The 20672-nt window shown below is 41.0% G+C and overlaps 1 protein-coding gene across 1 annotated transcript in view; it reads right to left on the reverse strand.

Moving 5' to 3' along the window:
• Nucleotides 1-1668: 1668 nt before the first annotated feature.
• The window catches only part of LOC118814895 (disks large homolog 4), an 88757-nt gene continuing 69753 nt past the window's right edge, over nt 1669-20672 (reverse strand). The window contains exons 7-22 of the mRNA XM_036580756.1: nt 17598-17767; nt 16178-16314; nt 15316-15460; nt 12840-12975; nt 11650-11806; nt 11385-11487; nt 10014-10128; nt 9517-9693; nt 8724-8766; nt 7174-7204; nt 6228-6275; nt 5770-5871; nt 5326-5498; nt 4244-4356; nt 3638-3729; nt 1669-2547 (exon numbers count right to left, since the gene is read on the reverse strand). Of these exons, the coding sequence (XP_036436649.1) occupies nt 2441-2547; nt 3638-3729; nt 4244-4356; nt 5326-5498; nt 5770-5871; nt 6228-6275; nt 7174-7204; nt 8724-8766; nt 9517-9693; nt 10014-10128; nt 11385-11487; nt 11650-11806; nt 12840-12975; nt 15316-15460; nt 16178-16314; nt 17598-17767 (1849 nt within the window). The 3' untranslated portion in view covers nt 1669-2440. The remainder of the gene's footprint in view (nt 2548-3637; nt 3730-4243; nt 4357-5325; nt 5499-5769; nt 5872-6227; nt 6276-7173; nt 7205-8723; nt 8767-9516; nt 9694-10013; nt 10129-11384; nt 11488-11649; nt 11807-12839; nt 12976-15315; nt 15461-16177; nt 16315-17597; nt 17768-20672) is intronic.

Genomic DNA, 20672 nt, shown 5'->3' on the forward strand with positions numbered 1-20672 from the left:
GTGCATAACGTGGAGTTTCCAGTTTGAAATGCTGCAATACTGAGTTGGACTGTGTTGTTGTTGCTAATCGAAAACTAGACACTTTGGAAATGACAATGAATTAGCTACAATGCTAAAGTTAGCTCAGTTACCATTTAGGCTTTTTGAAATTCTTACAAAGCATTTTAACGTAGAAACTCAACATTATGTGGCGACTCTAACCAAATATCGCTATTACTATAACATGGAAGCGACAGTTTGTTGTGTAACCGAGCTAACGTTAGCATTGTAGCTAATTCATTGTCATTTCCAAACTGGTTTTGATTAGCTACAACAACACAGTCCAACTCAGTAGCGTAGCATTGTAAACTGGAAACTCAACGTTGTGTACTGACATTAGCCAAAGATCACTGTTACCACAAATTGTAAGTATGTTTTTGTTTTGTAGTCAAGCTAACGTTAGCATGGTGGTTCATTGGTTGTCATTTCCAACCTGTATAGTTTCGATTAGCGACAACAACACAGTCCTTATCATTAGTGTAGCATTTTAAACTGGAAACTCAATATTATGTAGTGACTATAAACAAACTCTGATGTAAACAATTTACATATTTTAACAAAAACTGAGTTCTACAGTTTCTTGTTAGGTTTTATCGGCATTCTGTAAAGACACATTTGTGGGCGGAGCATGAATAGGGTAACTATCGATTAAACTTTAAAAAAGGGTACTGGGGTTTATCCAAACTTCGGCATAATTAAATGGTTAAGATGTAAACAGAGTCGTTCAGAGTGGTTTGGTGTGAAACTCTTCCGTTCTAGAGAAACTTACCGAGTCAGAACTGTTCACAGTGGTGGTGATAGGAACCAGACGTCCACCTCTAAAAGCTCCGTCGCAGAAAGTTACTACATGAAATGGTTATGAATTCACTGCCTGATGACTGAGACACTGATTTATGGTAGTTTTGAGAAGATTTTGGCTTTAAACTCCATTCATGGTGGAGGGATACATAATATGCAGGGTGCTGTGAGGCAAAATAGTCCCCAAAGAAAACTTATTATTTCAGATTTTCCACTATTTTCCATCATCAACATTCCACATAAACTCAGAAGACTCGTGTAGGTTCACTGGTGGTTCTGGATAGTAAATAAAATGTCTATATTTGTGTTGTAGTCATGGCGACCCCTGGTTCCTATCACCACCACTGTAGAGAAATCTGAGTCGGAACGTTTCTCTAGAACGGAGCGTTTCACATCAAAACAGAGAGAACGACTTTGCTTCCGTCACAACCTCTGAATTATAAGGAAATTTAGAAAGTTTGGTGGAATTCCCCTTTAAAGCTTCACTGCTTGCTTCCATACTTCTAGCCTGTAGTGTAGCACACCATACCTACACTTATATATATTGCACTTTAAAGGCTGTTGTGCTCCATGTGTGTGTTTCTAAGGAGGGGATGAGTGTGTGTGTGTGTGTGTGTGTGTGTGTGTGTGTGTGTGTGTGTGTGTGTGTGTGTGTTAATGAAGGAAAACGTAGTTTAGCCCATAGTATCACGTGTGGCTTTGAATTCTGTGCAGCAAGACAAAGACAAACTGATAAAAGTCTGCAGTCTTTCTCTTTCACTTGTCCTTTCCTCCCTTCTTTCCTTCTTCTCTTCCTCCTCCAGCAGACAGACCTGTTTCCTTCTTCCACTCCTCCCTCCCTCGCTCTCTTCTGCACATCAGATGTCTAAAATAACTCAAAATTGTCTCGGAAAAGTCACAGTACGTAGATTTCCTCGTTATAATATTACTGTTATTAATAAATATACTTTCGTTTGTTTGGGTTTTTTTTTCGTTTCGACACTCCCTCCGTCCATCCGAAACTTCTCTTATCCTTCGTCTCGTTCGCTTAATAGTCATGGCTGTCTCTCTTTCTCTCTCCCTCACTCGCCCATCCCTCCTTTCTTCTTCACGTGGACAGAGAGAGAAAGGGAGACACTGGGACGGAAAAGAGAAGGAAGGAGTCCAACAGAGTAAAAAAAAGGAAGGATTTAATCATTTCATTCTGTCGTTCCATCATTCCGTCGTTCCATCGTTCGGAGATGGTAGTTTTCCTTTTCTTTCTTTTTCGTTCCCTCCTTTAATGGCGATAAAGAGGGATTTATTGAGTAAAAACAGGTCAACAGCCCTGTGCAAGAGATATAGTGATGCACGCAGAGAGAGAGAGAGAGAGAGAGAGAGAGAGAAGGAGAGAGAGAGAAGGAGAGGGAGGAGAGAGGAGGAGGCGAGAAAAGATTAGAAGAAAGGAGAAGAAGAAAAAGAAAAAGACGGAGGGATGTGTGGAGTTTTCCTGTGCTGTTCCACACGCAGTATTCCTTTCTCTCTCTCTCTTTCTCTTCTGTTCTGTCGTCTTCTCTCTCTCTCTCTCTGTGCGGGTGAGTTAGGCTGAGTGGTGTTCCCTCTCTCCGTTTTTTCGTCTCCGTGCTCACAGGCGCTCCCTGGTGGGGATCCAGATGTACGGCCCCGACTGCTCCTCTATCACCGACTTCACTTTGTGGTAAACCTCCTCAAAACTGTCCCCCTCCACCACGGCTAGAGAGAGAGAGACAGAGAGAGACAGAGAGAGAGACAGAGAGAGAGAGAGAGAGAGAGAGAGAGAGAGAGAGAGAGACAGATTTAAAGTCTTTATAGTGCCAAAGTGTCAAAACACTTACACTGTACAGTACAAATTTATTTAGAGTAATTTTGAACCATTTCCATCAGTCCATTCATCACAAAATTTTCATACAATGTAAAGAACAGCATTGACAGCCCAAGTATGTATGTGTATATGCATATATATATATATATATATATATATATATATATATATATATATATATATATATATATATATATATGTATATGTATCGCTGCTGTCAGAACAAAATTGGAAAATGATGACTGCACCAAAAGAAATGGCCAAAACTTTCATTGACTTACTATATATATAAATATATATATATATATATATATATATATATATATATATACACACATACATATATAGTAAGTCAATGAAAGTGTTGGCCATCTCTTCAAAGAACACACTTAAATATGACATAATTTCTATTTATTTGCTGTGCAGAAGTGTGCTCGAAGATGTGTTCACTTATTCACACTAATCAACACAAACATGGAATTACATTCGACTGTGTGTACATACAAAAGTTATATATATATATATATATATATATATATACTAAAATGCTATATATCCCTTTGTAATAATTTTAGAGTTAGAATTTGACTTTGACTGAGAATTTGACTGCTAACGTATAAGGAAGAATCCATCTTTATTTCTCTAGTAAAAGTGGTATTAATCATAATATAGCATTGACATTTATTGTATGTATAATGGCCACTCACAACAACGTAAATTGTTGTTGTCAAAAAAAGTGTCGATTTTTATTTTTCTACATCATTTGAACACAGCAGCTGTCCTGTTTATTGTGTGAAAACTTCATGATGGACCAAAAGAAATGCGCTACAATCACTTGGAATAAAACTATTTAAACTAACTTGCATTAAAAGTTATAAGCTAAAAAAGATATATATATATATATATATATATATATATATATATTTGGCTGTCCAACAATCACGATTAATCACATCATGTGGTGCGGTTGTTTTATTATACCTGTGAAACACTCGAGGAAGTCCTGCTCCAGTTTGACGGCTCGGTCCAGCCCTTTCCTCGCCTGCTCCTCCGTCAGACGCGTATTAATCTCCCTACACACACAACACACGAGTGTTACTGCAGGTTCTACACTCACAGGCCACTTTATCAGAAACCCCTCCCTTATAGCTCCACTGTACTGGTGTTCAGTTAGAGACTGTAGTTGCTGATGCACAGCTTGTGTTGGCCATCCTCTAGTCCTTCACCAGTGGTCAGTTTCTGACCACAGAGCCGATCTTGGCTGGTTATTTTTGGGTGGACGGTCTAGCAGTGACACTGACTCGAACCAGAACCACGCCTCCATGGTGAGAATGGACCACCACCCAATTATATCTGGTCAATTATGAGCCTCGTTCTACCCCATTAATCACTGGCCAGTTTAACAATAAATGAAGTGATGGACTGCAGTCTGTAACCGTGCTCTTACACAGTGAACCTCTAAGGTAGATGGAGCTCAAAAGTGAACGGAGAGTTTGTGAGAACAAAAACACATCATCTTTGTTACATGTTGTTTACAGACGTAGTTCAGGACACACTGTATAATTGTGGTTGCCATTGGTTACGTACAGGACATTCTCCAGAGACTTTGGCCGGACGAAGATGGCTATTGGGTGAAGCTGTGCGGCCTGCAGTCTGCGGATAGCATTCGCCGAAACATCCAGAATACAGTGTTTCCCCTGCTGCTCACACACACACACACACACACACACACACAGACACACACACAAACACACACACACACACACACACACACAAACACACACACACACACAAACACATTGTATTACAGATGATAGAATAGAATTATATGGGCTGACCGATAAACATCCACCTAAAGTACAATTACACCACTGATATATGGATCTATGGGATACACCTATTTCCATGGTTACTCTACACCCATTTCCATGGTTATACTACACCCATTACCATGGTTACTTCACACCCATTTCCATGGTTACTCCACACCCATTACCATGGTTACTCTACACCCATTTCCATGGTTACTCTACACCCATTTCCATGGTTACGCTACACCCATTTCCATGGTTACGCTACACCCATTTCCATGTCTTCACTACACCCATTTCCATGGTTACACTACACCCATTTCCATGAATACACTACACCCATTTCCATGGTTACTCTACACCCATTTCCATGGTTACACTACACCCATTTCCATGGTTACACTACACCCATTTCCATGGTTACACTATACCCATTTGCATGGTTACCCTACACCCATTTCCATGGTTACTCTACACCCATTTCCATGGTTACACTATACCCATTTCCATGGTTACCCTACACCCATTTCCATGGTTACTCTACACCCATTTCCATGGTTACACTACACCCATTTCCATGGTTACACTATACCCATTTCCATGGTTACCCTACACCCATTTCCATGGTTACTCTACACCCATTTCCATGGTTACACTACACCCATTTCCATGGTTACACTATACCCATTTCCATGGTTACCCTACACCCATTTCCATGGTTACACTATACCCATTTCCATGGTTACCCTACACCCATTTCCATGGTTACACTACACCCATTTCCATGGTTACACTACACCCATTTCCATGGTTATACTACACCCATTTTTTTCTCTCTCTCTCCTCTTTCTCTCTCACCTGTTCGGCCACCTCTCGTACGCTCTGTACACTCGTCCCGTACAGGTGGCTGTTATATTGTCCAGCCTCTATGAACCGATGGCTTTGGATATCCTTCTCCATCTGTTCCCGTGACGATACGAAGTGGTAATCCCGCCCATCCACCTCATACTCGCGCTTCGGCCGCGTCGTATCTGAGAGACACAATGATGTCATCAGTGTGAGCCACACATGATAACTCACACGACTTCAGCGTTTGGAGTTTTTGTGTTTGTTTATTTTCTATGTTTCTTTAAGCATTTTCAGCAGACTTCAATGCGATACTTTGTCTGGGCTGTTAAAATTTACTGAACTATTACTTTAAGGGGCGTGGCCAATGTTGTGTTGTGTTTTAGTCAATCAGTGGTGAGTCAGGCTGTCGCTAAGCCAGTAAGAGAGAGCTGTAGGCGGGGCTCGCACACTCACGAGGAACACAGGAGCCAAACTTGTCTGGAAACTCTGACAGCAGGTCATCATTCACCCGGTCCTTCACTGGCCCGAGGATAATGATGGGTCTCGCATAGTGTACTGGACAGAGAGAGAGAGAGAGAGAGAGAGAGTCATATAGAGTGATTCAGTGGGCAGAAGTTACTGTTAACTTGTTGTATTGTTAACGGCTTGTTGTTTGCCAGCTCGGCCGATGCTGTTGCCGTGGTAACAGAATGGCTGGTAACATTACAGATGATAAACTCAGCCAACGTGGGCTTTTCAGAGTTTAGTGCTTCAGTATTTACGACTTCCTCAGCCGCTCAAGAGCAACTTCTCTGTGACAAACTATTAAATTCAGGAAAAGGTTTACAAGGAGAGTTCAAACGTTCCATTAGCGCTGAGGTAACAGTGACCTCTAGAGGTGAAGAGGGGAATCGCACTGATGTGACACTCACCTTCCACTTGTGTCACCGTCTCATAACTGCGCGCTGATTCTTCTCTACCTGAAACCAAACACACACACAATCAGCTCTGAGACACAATCCAGTCTGAGGGTAATACAGTTCAATTCAAGTCAATTCAGTTCAATCCAGTTCAATTCTCTTCACTTCAATCCAGTTCAATTCAATTCAAATCAGTTCAATGCAGTTCTAATCAATTCAGTTCAATCCAGTTCAATTCTCTTCATTTCAGTCTAGTTCAATTCAATTCAATTCAGTTCAGTTCAGTTCAGTTCAGTTCAATTCAATTCAATTCATTGCTGGGTTTCCCAAAAGCATATTAGCACAAAGATGATTCTAATGGTAGAGCGAGCATCACACTGAACACTCTCTCTACCGTTTAAGGTGATCCAATTCTTGAACGCCAAACAGAAAATTATCCAATCAGGGTTGTTTTCTCTGTGGTATCTAGGTAGATACAGCCAAGCTACTCTCTCATTGGTTCAGGAGCTGAACTGAAGGCCTTACACTTAACTACCAGCATAATTAGGAAGCGACAGAGGAATCAACCAATTACGCTTTGATTTACAATGAGACCAGTTTAGTGAGTTCTAGATGACTGACTGTGAATACGAGCCGTAGTCTAAGCAGTGTTCCAGGTAGTTGTTAGGAATGTAAAACAGTGGCTGTTGAGTCACTGTAACACGGATACACACAAGTTCACATATATGATAATATCTTTTATAAGCTAGAATTGTCTATGTTTAATCTATAATGGCCAAAACACTACCAGAATCCCTTAGGGGCGCTAGTAAAAATGAGCTGTTTTTTTGTTTTACCAAGGTTTGACATTTGTGGCCCAAACTGAAGGCTTAAACAGTAACATTTCAGCACTATAATTTAATATATATGAATATTAAATTAATAAACAAAAGAGAGATAAATCTACAGCTTCACTCACCTTGTGATCCTAAACTGTCTCGACTGCGATCCTGTTAAAAGTGAGAGGAAATTCATTATTAAAACCATAATCAGAAGAAAATGAGCAGTTTAATAAGAATAAAGTCCAGCATCACTGCAGTGTTCGCTCTTTTAATTCAATCAACTCACTGTCCTCAGCTGAACGGTGGTGTGTGAGTTCATGTTTTTGTTCAGGGTGTTGTTGTTGAGTGTGTGTGTGTGTGTGTGTGTGTGTGTGTGTGTGTGTGTGTGTGTATGTGTCTGTAATTATGCATTTATGCTAATAACAGACTAGAGCAGCTCCAGGTTAACAACTCCATTTATAACCAACAGCGCAGAGTAAAATTATCATCAAATTGCTGCCGCACACACACAGACATGGACTTGTGACACTTTAAAACTGCACTGCTGTCAGCAGGGAGTAAAACAAAGGCTGTTTTCTCCCATAAACCCGGCAGGCTGAGTCGTTACGAGAGGATGTGCTGGGAAGCAGCGTTTCCGGACAGCGATTTAAACTTATTAGCTCGCGTAAATGGCAGCTTATTAAAATAAATTATTGCTTCAATTTGTGTGTTAATGCAGAACAATAATAATAATGCAGAACATGATTCAGACCTGGTAGCTATTTTTTTGCTCGGTTATTTTTTTGTTCATGAACTAGTGGACAATGTGAAGTGTTTATTTGTGAGGGCAGAGTTTGCCTTACAGGTGCAGTGTGTGAGATTTAGCTGGATCTATGAGCAGAAATGGAATATAGTAACAAAACCATATTTGCATTAGTGTTTAATCACCTGTAACTACAAATCGTTGTGTTTTCGTTAGCTTAGAATGAGCCTTTCATATCTACATAGCAAGCGGCTCTTCTTCCAACAGAGGCCGCCATGTTACACCACTATGGTTCTACAGTAGCCCAGAACGGACAAACTAAACACTGCCTCTAGAGGGTGCCATCCGCGCTTTTACGCTGAAGCAGCAGCTTGAATTTGGTGCTGCTGTCGCTCCGGTTGGAAGATAGAAGAAGAATCAGTGGTCGCTGCCGGTGCTGCTGACCATTTTGTGTTGTGAGAAGTTTGAGAACCCAAATTTTGTCAAATGAAGGACCAAACTTGTTATTTACCACAAGAAGAAGTGAGTAAGGGTGAATCCTCACCGTCAAAGAAGAGAAAACAGGAAGAAACAGAAGAAGTTCTACTACACACTTGGAAAGGGAGGGGTGAGGGAGGGGGATTTCGGTTTGTTGCAATTCGCAGCCTCACCACTAGATGCCACTAAATCTTACACACTGCGCCTTTAAAGCGACAGTTTGAAGTTTGTTCGCTAATGTAGATAACAAGTAATGGAAGCTTATCCACAATTAGCATCATGCTAACTACACGCCTAAAGGCTGAATTATACCTCTGCATATCTGCGAACTGGGTGTTTTGCACAGACTTTCACATTTTCATATTCACATCACAGGCTGAAGGGGGGGCTGTTAGACCTCGACTAGAGCAGTGCTTCACATCAATGACATTGTGTGTCCATTATTTTAATAGTGATGACAAAGCTTACCCTGTCTTTCGTCTTTAAGCGGGACCACTCTTTCCTCTCCACCCTGCAGGGAGGTACCGACAGAAAGGAAGGAAGAGAGGAGAGAAAGCAAGGAGAGGAAGTGAGTTTATTCAAGGAATGAGCAAAGAATTAAAAACTGCTCAATGTAAGGAATTCTTATTAACAGAGAGTATGAAGAAGGTTTTCCCTAGTGATTATAGAAGAGTACAGAATATTCTAGAATAATGTGCTTCACTGCTTCATTCACAAATTACTACTTGTTTCCATACTTTTGCCTTGTAGTGTATATCTGCGTATATATAGGGTCCATAATCTGGGCTATAATTTTCATCCCATAATGACTAATTCAATTATGATTCTTTAGGAAACTATTCAATGCAGTTTGAAATATTTGTCCATAACATGAGGTCATTGTGGCATGTGCCTGTCCCCTGGGCCCCAATGACGGCTGTGAGAGCCGGCTGGAAAGCGGGACCCGAATCCCAAACACTGTTGGGGGACATGAGTGACGGCGGGAGGAGGACGTCAGCTGCCGGGGGTATGTGGGGGAGGTGGTTGATGATAACAGCCGGGAGAGGTACGAAGGAGGCGGGGCTTGGGACTCACGCGACATTCCCCACTCCCTCACAGATTTCATCCTCTCCTGCTGTCTTCGCAGGGTTTCGTCTGGGCTCGGAGTTCAGGCTCTGCCTTCCTGCGGCCGTCATCAGGGCCCAGAGGATGGTCGTATGTCACAGGCATACGTTTGAAGAATTTTTAATCAATTCTAACCACTTCTTCAGTTCTAACCCACCTCCTCTTGCTGGGTATAAAGCCGAGCTCCTCGGCCTCGCCCCCTGCGCTGACCCGTCGGGCCTGCCACCACTCATCATCACTGCAGTCCAGAACATGGAGGACATCACCAAAACGGAAACTGACCGCCTGGCTCAGAAACCCACCATCAGCTGTCTTATCGTAATCAAACAGAGCCCTGAGAGAGAGAGAGAGAGAGAGAGAGAGAGAGAGAGAGAGAGAGAGGAAAGGCTGGTTTAACATTTGTATTAAATATTTCAGGTGTAGTGTTTTTTGCAATATGGTGAAAAAGTGCAGTGTGGTAATCAATACACATGTCAGGTATGACAGGGAAGATGTTCTGGGCAAACTCCTCACAGTAACTTCAGCCACAGTATCTGTGAGTGTGGGCCACAATGTTACCTTAGCTAAATTAACTTAGCAACATTAAAACAAAGCCAGTGAACATTTTTTTTAGCCTATCAATTAGAATTTTCTCATGGTTTGAGATGTGTTTACCTGATGTAAAACCCTCGTTTGGGGTTACTCCTCAGCGTTGTTGTTCCAGAGCCCAAACTGCTGTTCATCAGCTGCTCTCTCAAATCATGGATTTTAGCCTCAAACCGACTGTACTCTACAAAAACACATGTACAAAGAGGCACATCAGAGAACACACTTCAAACTTTTAGAACTCTAAATTCACAGTGAAACTGACAGAATTAAAATTCAGAAATTCACATCTATCAGTTGATGGTGTTTGTATTAGTAGTGGAGATTTGTGTACTAGAACTAGTCACTGAGTTACAACTAATAAGAATCAAGTCTTCACCACTAAAGTCCTAAATTAAGACAGGCAAGTCCAGAGTCAAGATAGACAAGCCCTGAGTCAATTCCCAGGCAAAGGCAGGGAAGTCCTGAGTCCCTAAGCAAAATAGTCAGGTCTGTAATCAAGTCAATCAAGTCTCTAATTAAGTCCCAAGTCATGATAACCTAGTTCTATGTTAAGTCCCAAATCAAGATAAGCAAGTCCTAAGCTGAGATTTAAGATTAAGATAGGCATGTCCCAAGTTGAGTCAGGCAAGTCCTGAGTCAAGATAAGCAAATCCGAAGTCGACATAGGCAAGTCCCAAGGCAAATCAGGAATCAAGACAGATAGATAAATAGTGAAGCTCCGAGTCGAGATAGGCAAGTCCTGAGTCAAGATAGGCAAATCCTGAGTCAAGATAGGAAGTCCTGAGTCAAGATAGCCAAGTTCGGAATCAAGATAGGCAAATCCTGAGTCAAGATAGGACGTCCTGAGTCAACATAGGCAAGTCCTGAGTTGAGATAGGCTAATCCAAAGTCGACATAGAGAAGTCCTGAGTCAAGACAGGCAAATTTGAAGCCGACATAGGCAAGTCCCAAACTGAGATAGGCAAGTCCCGAGTCAAGAAAGGCAAATTCTGATTCGAGATAGGCAAGTCCTGAATCAAGATGGGCAAGTCTTGAGTCGAGACAGGCAAGGTCCGAATCAAGATAGGTATGTCCCAAGTCAAAATAGGCAAGTCCCATGTTGATATAGGCAAGTGCTTAATCAAGATAGGCAAGTTTTGAGTCAAGACAGGCACGTCCTGGGTCAAGATAGGCAAGTCCTGAGTCGAGATAGGCATGTCCTGGATGAAGACAGGCAAGTCCCAAGTTGAGATATGCAAGCACTGAACCAAGATAGGCAAGTCCTGAGTTGAAGTAGGCAAGTCCTGTTTTAAGATAGGCAAGTCCTGAGTCAAATCTTGTCAAGTTGGTCAAGTCACAAGTCAAGATTATCTAGTTCCAAGCAATTTCCAAGTTTCTAGCAATGGCTTATGCAAAAAAGGCTTAGTTATGTGATTTTGTGTTATTTTAATTCTTTACCCTCTGGTCTGTACTGAGCTATAATGGTGACAGTCTGTCCGGCGTTCTTTAGCGCAGCTGCAGCTTGTTCATGTGTAGCGGCTCTCAGGTCAACACCGTTTACCTGAAACACACACACAAAACAGTTGAAATGGGGAAATATTATTGTTAAAAAAGTCAGCTGAATGTTTGAGGGGTGTGTATGTGTGTGTATATCTGTGTGTGTATGTGTATCTGTGTGTGTGTGTATCTGTGTGTGTGTGTGTGTAAGTGTGTGTTTTCTCACACTCAGTATTTGGTCTCCTTTCCTCAGTTCTCCGCTCAGGTCTGCTGGTCCTCCGGCTAAAATGAAGGAGATAAAGATTCCTTCTCCATCCTCACCTCCCACTATATTAAAGCCCAAACCTGTAGAACCCCTGTGGATCACTACACGCCTGGGGTCTCTGAGAGAGAGAGAGAGAGAGGAGTGAGATAAATAAGAACAAGAGGAAGAAAAGAAGAACGAGAGAAAGAGAGAAAAAGAAGAAAACAAAGAGAAGGAGAGAGAAAGATCATTATTTATTATTATCATGACTGCAGTTATTTGACAGGCATGCCAGGAAAGTAAAGGCTTAATTTAAGAGACTTCAAAACAAAAAGAGGAAAGAATGAAGAAAACAGAAGAGAGAGTGAAAAACTGGGCAGGAATGAAATTATTAAAGGCAGCAGGGGAAAGAAAGAGAGCAAGAGAGAGAAACAAAACAAACCAACAAATTACATTTCATCTCCTGTGAAGAATAAAAGAAAAGAAAGAAAAGGCCCAGAGAAAGAGCGGTTCAAAGATTCTGCTGAATCATTCTCCACATTACCCAGAATGCAACACACTATAAAACTAACCAAGGGGGGAGTTTCACACAAACTGAAAATATACCAACATTACAGTTTCTCATTAGGCTGAATGAATAACTGACTCTAAATGTAGGTATTGTGATATAAACTGAGTCTGTTCTACAGTTTCTCATTAGGCTGAATGAATAACTGACTAAATGTAGGTATTGTGATATAAACTGAGTCTGTTCTACAGTTTCTCATTAGGCTGAATGAATAACTGACTCTAAATGTAGGTATTGTGATATAAACTGAGTCTGTTCTACAGTTTCTCATTAGGCTGAATGAATAACTGACTCTAAATGTAGGTATTGTGATATAAACTGAGTCTGTTCTACAGTTTCTCATTAGGCTGAATGAATAACTGACTCTAAATGTAGGTACTGTGATATAAACTGAGTCTGTTCTACAGTTTCTCATTAGGCTGAATGAATAACTGCCTCTAAATGTAGGTATTGTGATATAAACCGAGTCTGTTCTACAGTTTCTCATTAGGCTGAATGAATAACTGACTCTAAATGTAGGTATTGTGATATAAACTGAGCTGTGTTTGTGGGCAGAATGTGTACTTTAGTACTATATGAATAAAACTGAATTGAACTGAATCACCTGGGCAGGTCGTCATCTCCCAGCATGCTATGCAACACTGGAGAGAAGCGGCTGGGGGAGGTGGGAGTGAGGGCTTGTGGGTAATCTGAGCCCAGATAGCTGTGGCCGAGGTCAGTGTCCATGTGAGGAGAATATGCTGGAGAGAAAACACAAACATGCACAAATGTAATCAGAAATAAACTCCCTGTCCTCTTCCCCTCCGCATACCTTACAGATCCACTCTATACGTGTACAGTTATAGACTGTAGCCCATCTGATGAACAATTTATCAGCACCTCTCTACCTCATTCATGTGTGGTGCCAGATCACAACCGCTAAAACAACAGGGACGAGCAGACACTTCTGAAAGTATTCGGGCTTTTTAGTTCAAGTCAAGCCAAAGTCAAGTCAGAGTTTATTTATGTAGCGCTTTTTACATCAGGTGTTGTCACAAAGCAGCTTTACAAAAAAATCCGGGTCCGAGCCCCCACGAGCGTCGCCAATGGCAACAGTGCCAAGGAAAAACTCCCTTAAGAGCAAGAGGAAGAAACCTTGAGAGGAACCAAGACTCAAAAGGGGAACCCATCCTCCTCTGGTCGACAACGGATAGTAAACAGCATTAGTATAAAATAAACATCATTAGTATAAAATAAACAGAATTAGTATAAAATAAACAGCGTTAGTATAAAATAAACAGAATTAGTATAAAATAAACAGCGTTAGTATAAAATAAACAACGTTAATATAATGCTGACGCCGTATTAAACCACATTCCACTCAAATCTCTTGAGCCACTGGCTTACCATCGACAGATAGTGAAACTCAGAACCAACTACAGTCTTTCAGTTTCATCCAGGCGGTGGGCTATTTCCCAAAAACTGCCAGAAAAAAGGGCTCTGAACAGGTAAGTTATTGACTATGTTATTGAACAACGTTATTGACATGCCATTGTTTTGTTTCCTGATGAAGGCCTGAGAAGGCCGCAACGCGTCGACACATTTCCATGTTCCAGTAAAGGATTTTTATACTTTTCCTAAGACGTGTGCTCGGGAATTTCTTTGTTCTGGGATTCATTTTGCACATGCTTTGTGTACGCGGATGATTTTATTGATTTTTGCCACTCCCAGCATGGAACTGTTATTTTCAGGTATGCTATTGTTCATCAACTTAAAAAAAATCTCAACAAACGCGAGGGCCAGCTGTGCTTTTATTTTATTTTTACTTAACGTTTTGCCACGACCCCAACTGGCCATAGTTTGGCATATTCAAGATATGCCAAAAACAACAAAGGCAAAAAACAGGCACTGAATACTTAAACGATTCAAAAAGAGTTTTAAATAAAAGCAAATTTTTAAATATAAAACAAAGACTTCACTAGCTGCAGATACTGTTAAACCTCTATAAATGTCCCCTGTAGGTTTTTTAAAACTGCTCCTTCACTTGAACTAGACACCGGACATTTTTTCTGTCCCATAGATCGTTGTTGGTAAGAGGGTGGGAGCACAAACTACATAGCAGTGCATGCTGAGAACTGTAGTGCAGCTCATGGTGAAATGGGATAATATTAATAGAAAATTAAAATAATTTTACGGGCTGAACAGGACTGTGCGGCTGGCCTGACTTGGCCCTTGGTCCTTGTGTTTGACACATGGGGTTTAGCACCTATTTCCAGAGAGTGTATAAGTGCTGCACTCTTAAAAAAGATGGTTCTTCAATAAAGACATTGGGCCTCATTCACCACCTTTCTTAAGAAGAAATTTCTTCTTAAAACCCACTTACGCAGTTTTGACGAAGATTCTGACTCACCAGTGTTCTCTTATTTGGGATTTTGGGGGTTCTTAGGTAAGAACATAATCTACACACACTCAAGAGCACAAAGGTGAGAACAGTTCTGCGCTTTACGAACACGTCATGAATCTGACGTAGACTTTTTCTTAGGACCTTTCTCAAGAACACACTTAAGAACAAACTTAGGAAGACATTTGAGAATGAGGGCCAGTGGTTTTATATGCTTAAATGGTCCTTTGCATGGTGAAACGGTTCTTCAGATTGATGGAGAACGTGTTGTATATGGTTCTGCACAGAACTTTTCTGAAAATTGTTCTACACAGCATCAAAAAGGGTTCTTCTATTGTTACAATGTCAAGGTTGCATACAGTAGCAGAAGCATTTTAGGTGCTATATAGAACCATATACAGCACATTCCCAATCGATCTGAAGAACCATTTCACCATATAGTCATGAAGATGGTTCTTTGAGTGTTCATAGTTCTATATAGAACCACTGTCTTTATTTAAAAACTCTTGAAGAACCATCTTTTGTAACAGTGTGGTCTTTTCACACACAGCACTGTTACTGTTAGGTTGACAGTGGACCTCCACCCAAAAATGTCCTGTAATTGCTCTGTGGTCAGAAACTGACCGCTGGTGAAAGACTAGATGATGGATTATACACACTGTGCATCAACAGACTGTGTGTGTGTTTGAGCGCAACTCACTGCTGGTGAGGTCTGGAGGGTTGTAGTTGTTGGTAAGGTAAAGGTTGTTCGGTTTAGCCACTCTGAGGTAGACGACCTCCGCCGTGTTCTTCAGCGCTCCGACTGCGTCCTCGTGCATAACGTCCTCCAGACACACGTTATTCACCTGAAACACAGACCAGCATCGCAGGTTACACACTAACGCCAGACTCTCTGGAGACAGTCGAGGTTAGGATCCAAACTCTGATCAGCTCTGATACTCAGATTATCAGACACCGTTTCAGCAGGAAACACAATGCTCTGCTCATCCTGGTGGACACGCAACAGAAAGAGGATCACTGGCAGGAAAAACAACTTAAATAAATAAATAAATAAATAATATGACCACTGTTAAAAAAGCTGTTAAACCTTCAAAAAAAAGTAACTTAATAGTGGAAGAAAAAAAAACAACGAGTACAATGAGACGCTATTGGGAGTAAACATGTAGATGCTTAATTAAAGGTAAAACTATGGAGGATAAAAGTATAAACACACTTAAAGGCTATAAGATGCACAATATTGAATAAATAAGATATAATGATGTAAATATATACATAGAATAAGAACAAAGTGACCTTAAAGAATAAACTGTCCATGAAGAAAAGCGTCCAGTACTGGGATCAATTAGAAACCTAGAAAACTTAGAAACCTAAAATGTTTGGGCTGCAGTTCCACTGTTATCCTTCAGGGGTCAGTGTCGTAGTAAGAATGAGACTAAATTGCTGTGAATGAGCTCTTATATGGTGGTGATGTTCTATAACTTCTGCCATTCATCCATTCTTATTGGTATCACTGGATTACTGTATTACTGTATTACTGTGTGACGCTGCACTGAAGCTCTTACCGCCAGTATCTTGTCGCCGATCTGTAGTCGTCCATCTTTATGCGCCGCTCCTCCTTCGATGATTTTGGTGACGTAGATGCTGTTATCTCCTGGAATGTGCTGATTACCCACCCCACCAGCTATACTGAACCCCAAACCTGAGAGAGAGAAAAAGAGCAAAACGGTTATTATGATATTAGTCTGCATTGAAAAAATTATATTTTATTTTGTTTATTTGAATCGTCTCTGTGGTTGGCTAGTCAACTGCCTGTAACACTGACAATACTTTTGGGTTGATTAATGCGCATAGTGTGTTTAGCGCCTCTTCAGCCCGTTATAAAACATGTAATATCACAATAATTGCCTAACCTTATATCACGGTTTACAATATTATCACAACTTTAAGAAACGAAACACTATAATTGTGTAAATAATACATATACATACATGGAGGGTCATTTTTACTAGCAGTAATGTGCTGGTGACTTAATTCAGTCCTGGAATTCTGCTTATTTTTTACGTCTTGTTACAGATGGTGAAATGCCATTATTTTCTAGGGTAGGTTCTGCTTATTCTGCCATGGTTTTACTTTTTTTTCTGCCACAGATCCTCGTAGATCTGTTATAAAAATGTTCAGGTTAAGTGGATAAGCTCCGCTAATCATGTAACACTTAGAAAAAAAAGGGTGGGAATAAACACAAAGCTCAAAGACGAATGTTAATTCATTGTAGAGGAAGGTATATGTGCCATTCTCTACAATGCTGTCACTTAGGATGGCTAAAAACCCTGAGAAATAGACGGTGTCACTGATTGAGGTGTTTAAGGCACTTAACATTGCTAATGTTTACATAGCAGGAAGGATGAAACCACTGTCCAGTGTCTGATCTCAGGCTTTATAGCTATTATGTTCTTCGTTTCCCTACATTTCTGTCTAACACACAGGAAAAACTCATGAATCATCATCTAAACCGCTTATCCTCCTGAGTCACAGAGGTGCTGATGCCTATCCCAACGCAGGAAACACCCAGGGCAGGTCGCCAGTCCATCACAGGGCAGAAACACACACATATACATTCACACCTAGAGGCAATTTAGCATCATTGTCCTGACGCGTCCCAATTGGACCCCGGTCGCCCGGCTGGGGCATCGAACCCAGGCCCTTCTTGCTGTGAGGCACAGCTCTACCCACTGCTGCCCACACAGGAAAAACTGACACATACAATATAAAATGTGCTACAACTTCTGTACATTCAACACTCTGTGTTTTATCCCCCCCCCCAATATGTTAAATAAACAAATAAACAGTGCAGAAAGTGTTTTCTCTGTGGAGGACGTGTTCACTTATTTACACAAAGTTTGACTGGGGGTGCACAAACCTTTGCATACGACTGTATAAGTAAAAGTAAACAGATAAATAAACGTACTCTACACACTCTCGTACCTTTCGGGCCTTTAACTAGTTTGATTTCGGTGACTTTCTCAGCGATGGGTTTCCGGCGGAGGACGTACAGACGTACGATGGCTCCGGCCTCCTTCAGCGCCTCTACAGCCTGAGAGTGGGTCACCTCCCGCACGTCCACATCGTTCACAAACAGAATACTGTCATTGACCCTGAGAGAGAGAGAGAGAGAGAGAGAGAGAGAGTAGGCATCACTGTGAAAATACTAAATTACTATGGTCATCACGAAACTGCAAAAAGTGAAACCCTGTAGTCTATATACATAATATTTCCAGTTTTGAGATGAATGCAGGAATATTATAAGATCTTATTTATAGACATTCTCACTATATAGGCAGATAATTTTGCTTATTTTAAGAAGTATACGCAAAATGATCTGTCATTATAGTGAGATAAAATGACCAGCATCATGTAAAATGTCTGTAAGTTATGTAATCTTTCTCCAAATTCTAACACTAGATACACCGATCAGGCATAACATTCTGACCACCTCCTTGTTTCTACGCTCATTGTCCATTTTATCAGCTCCACTTACTATATAGGTGCACTTTGTAGTTCTACAGTTACAGACTGTAGTCCATCTGTTTCTCTGATACTTTGTTAGCCCCCTTTTACCCTGTTCTTCAGTGGTCAGGACCCCCATGGACCCTCACAGAGCAGGTATTATTTGGGTGGTGGATCATTCTCAGCACTGCAGTGACACTGACGTGGTGGTGGTGTGTTAGTGTGTGTTGTGCTGGTGCGAGTGGATCAGACACAGCAGTGCTGCTGGAGTTATCATTACTATTCGCCAAACTAAATGGGCTGTAAGATGTTTTACAGACTGGCTGGAACAAAATAACATTAATATTGAGTTGGCAAAGATTGACAAAACTGAACTAAACTTGATATTGCGTCAGTTTTATGGCTCAGTCTGATTTGGTCAGACTCTGAAGATCAGACTAGACGTTTGGTGAATGGTATCGGGTTCATTTCTGGCTGATTCCAGGTTGTTTAGGTTCTTCTGTCACAGCTGCCGACTGAAAAGCTGCTCAGTGGTGATGACAGTTTGGGAATTTAGTGTAAGGAGCTGGAGAACGAACTGCCGGCTGTGCAGCGAGTGGGCGGAGCTCGTTACTCTGACGTAGCAACAAGCTGCTCGTTAAGGAACTATAATTTGGTGAAGGAACTGCGAACATTAAAACATATTAAACGCCGCGTTCACGGCCCAGTTTATTAATTTATTACTTTATTTATTTAACTGTTGTATAAAGGCAATAGAACACTCGAGGAGTGTGTTATCGCCAATAACATCATGGCTGTGATGATCTACGGCGACCAAATCACAGCCGTGATGTTATTTCGCGATACCACACTCCCTCTCGGGTTCTATAGCTAAAACAGCTGTAGCCATCCTGAAGAACTGAAATTTATTCATAGGCTGCTTCTGTCTATATTTAAAGATAATGGTACGTCAGTTCGATTTTTCGCTGAACTGTCACTTTAAGAAGTTTAATAAACTTCTGTCTACTGAGGGGGAGAGAAAGTTCCTGTGCGAACGTCTGGCCTCAACATCAAAACCTCCCTGAGACACTGAAGCGGGAGCAGAAAGAGCCTCATAAATATTCATGAGCTGACCCTTATCCATCCTGTCACCGGCTGTTAGAGAGAGCAGACAAGTTTCTATTACCATAACTAGAGCTATTAAAAACCCGAGAGAGAGAGAGAGCGAGAGAGAGAGAGAGAGAGAGAGAGAGAGAGAGGAATAGTTATTGATGTGTCTGCAGTCTTGCTTTACTTTTTTGCTGTTTTTGTCATTTTTTTGACATTAGAACACGTCAGAGGTGCAGATACAGAACGTAAATCAAATGTAAATGTGATTCATTATATAACTCTGTAATTAATTATGTAATGCAATCATGTAATTCCATTAAAATAATTACGTAGCACAAATCAAATGTAAAACAACAAAGCAGATGTGTTTATATCAACATAGCTAGATTGTCCGCAGCCTCGATTTTAGAATGAGCATGCACTTTAGCTCAAGGATGCTGTTATGACTGAGTACTGAGTGCTTCAGTACTGACATGTGGTGCTGAAGTAATTTAGTCTTTACCATAGAAGTACTGAATTGTGACGTTAGCGACAGCAGATGTACAATCGGAGACAACATCGTGTCTGTAAGTGTACATTGTACAATTAAAAACCCAACAGAAAGCCAACAGAACTTAAGGTTCTGGTTCTAGTATATTTTCACCTGCTTGAGCCTGGAACCGTCTTAGTAACCCTTCTAAAGTGTCTAATGGCAAATTAGATAGATAGATCGATAGATCGATAGATAGATAGATAGATAGATAGATAGATAGATTTGTTGTATTTACATGACAGCAGGCACTGAGTGGTATGAGGTATACTAAAAGTACAGATTATAGACAGAACTAACTCGGAGTTGCATTATTGGCTCCCTTGCTTATGTTTATTTTTGTTTATGTTTATATTTTGCCTCTGTTGAGTGTATAAAAAAAATTCACTCTGTGAAGGCTAGCATAAATGCTATATTGCTAAATGTTAAATAGCATTGCACTTATTGTGTCCTCTCCCTCTCCCTCTCTCTCTCTCTCTCTCTCTCTCTCTCTCTGTCAATTTCAGCACAGATGCTAATTACAGAGAGACAGTATAAAGTATTAACATGATGCTGTTTACCACTGAAGTAACAGACTTTAATAAAAGCAGCCAACTGGCTCGCTGGTACTGCTAATGGACTAAACTAAGACCTGATGTTCCTCAGATGTTGGCAGAGTTTGCGCAGAGACATTACAAACAAGCGCAGTTATTTCCACTCAAACAAGGCCCGCTCCAAACTCTTTGAGTAACCTGGGACAGCATAGCAATGGCAGTGCAACACCTGAGCAACTACCTGGGATACCAAAGCAACGGCCTAGCAACACTATAGCAACTACCTGGGACACCATAGCAATGGCCTAGCCACACCTTAGTAACCACTTGGGATAACACAGCAACAGTCTAGCAACACCTGAGCAACTCTTTGAGTAACCTGGGACAGCATAGTAGTGGCGT

Source organism: Colossoma macropomum, unplaced genomic scaffold (assembly GCF_904425465.1).
Source record: "Colossoma macropomum unplaced genomic scaffold, Colossoma_macropomum, whole genome shotgun sequence".
Lineage (NCBI taxonomy): Eukaryota > Metazoa > Chordata > Actinopteri > Characiformes > Serrasalmidae > Colossoma > Colossoma macropomum.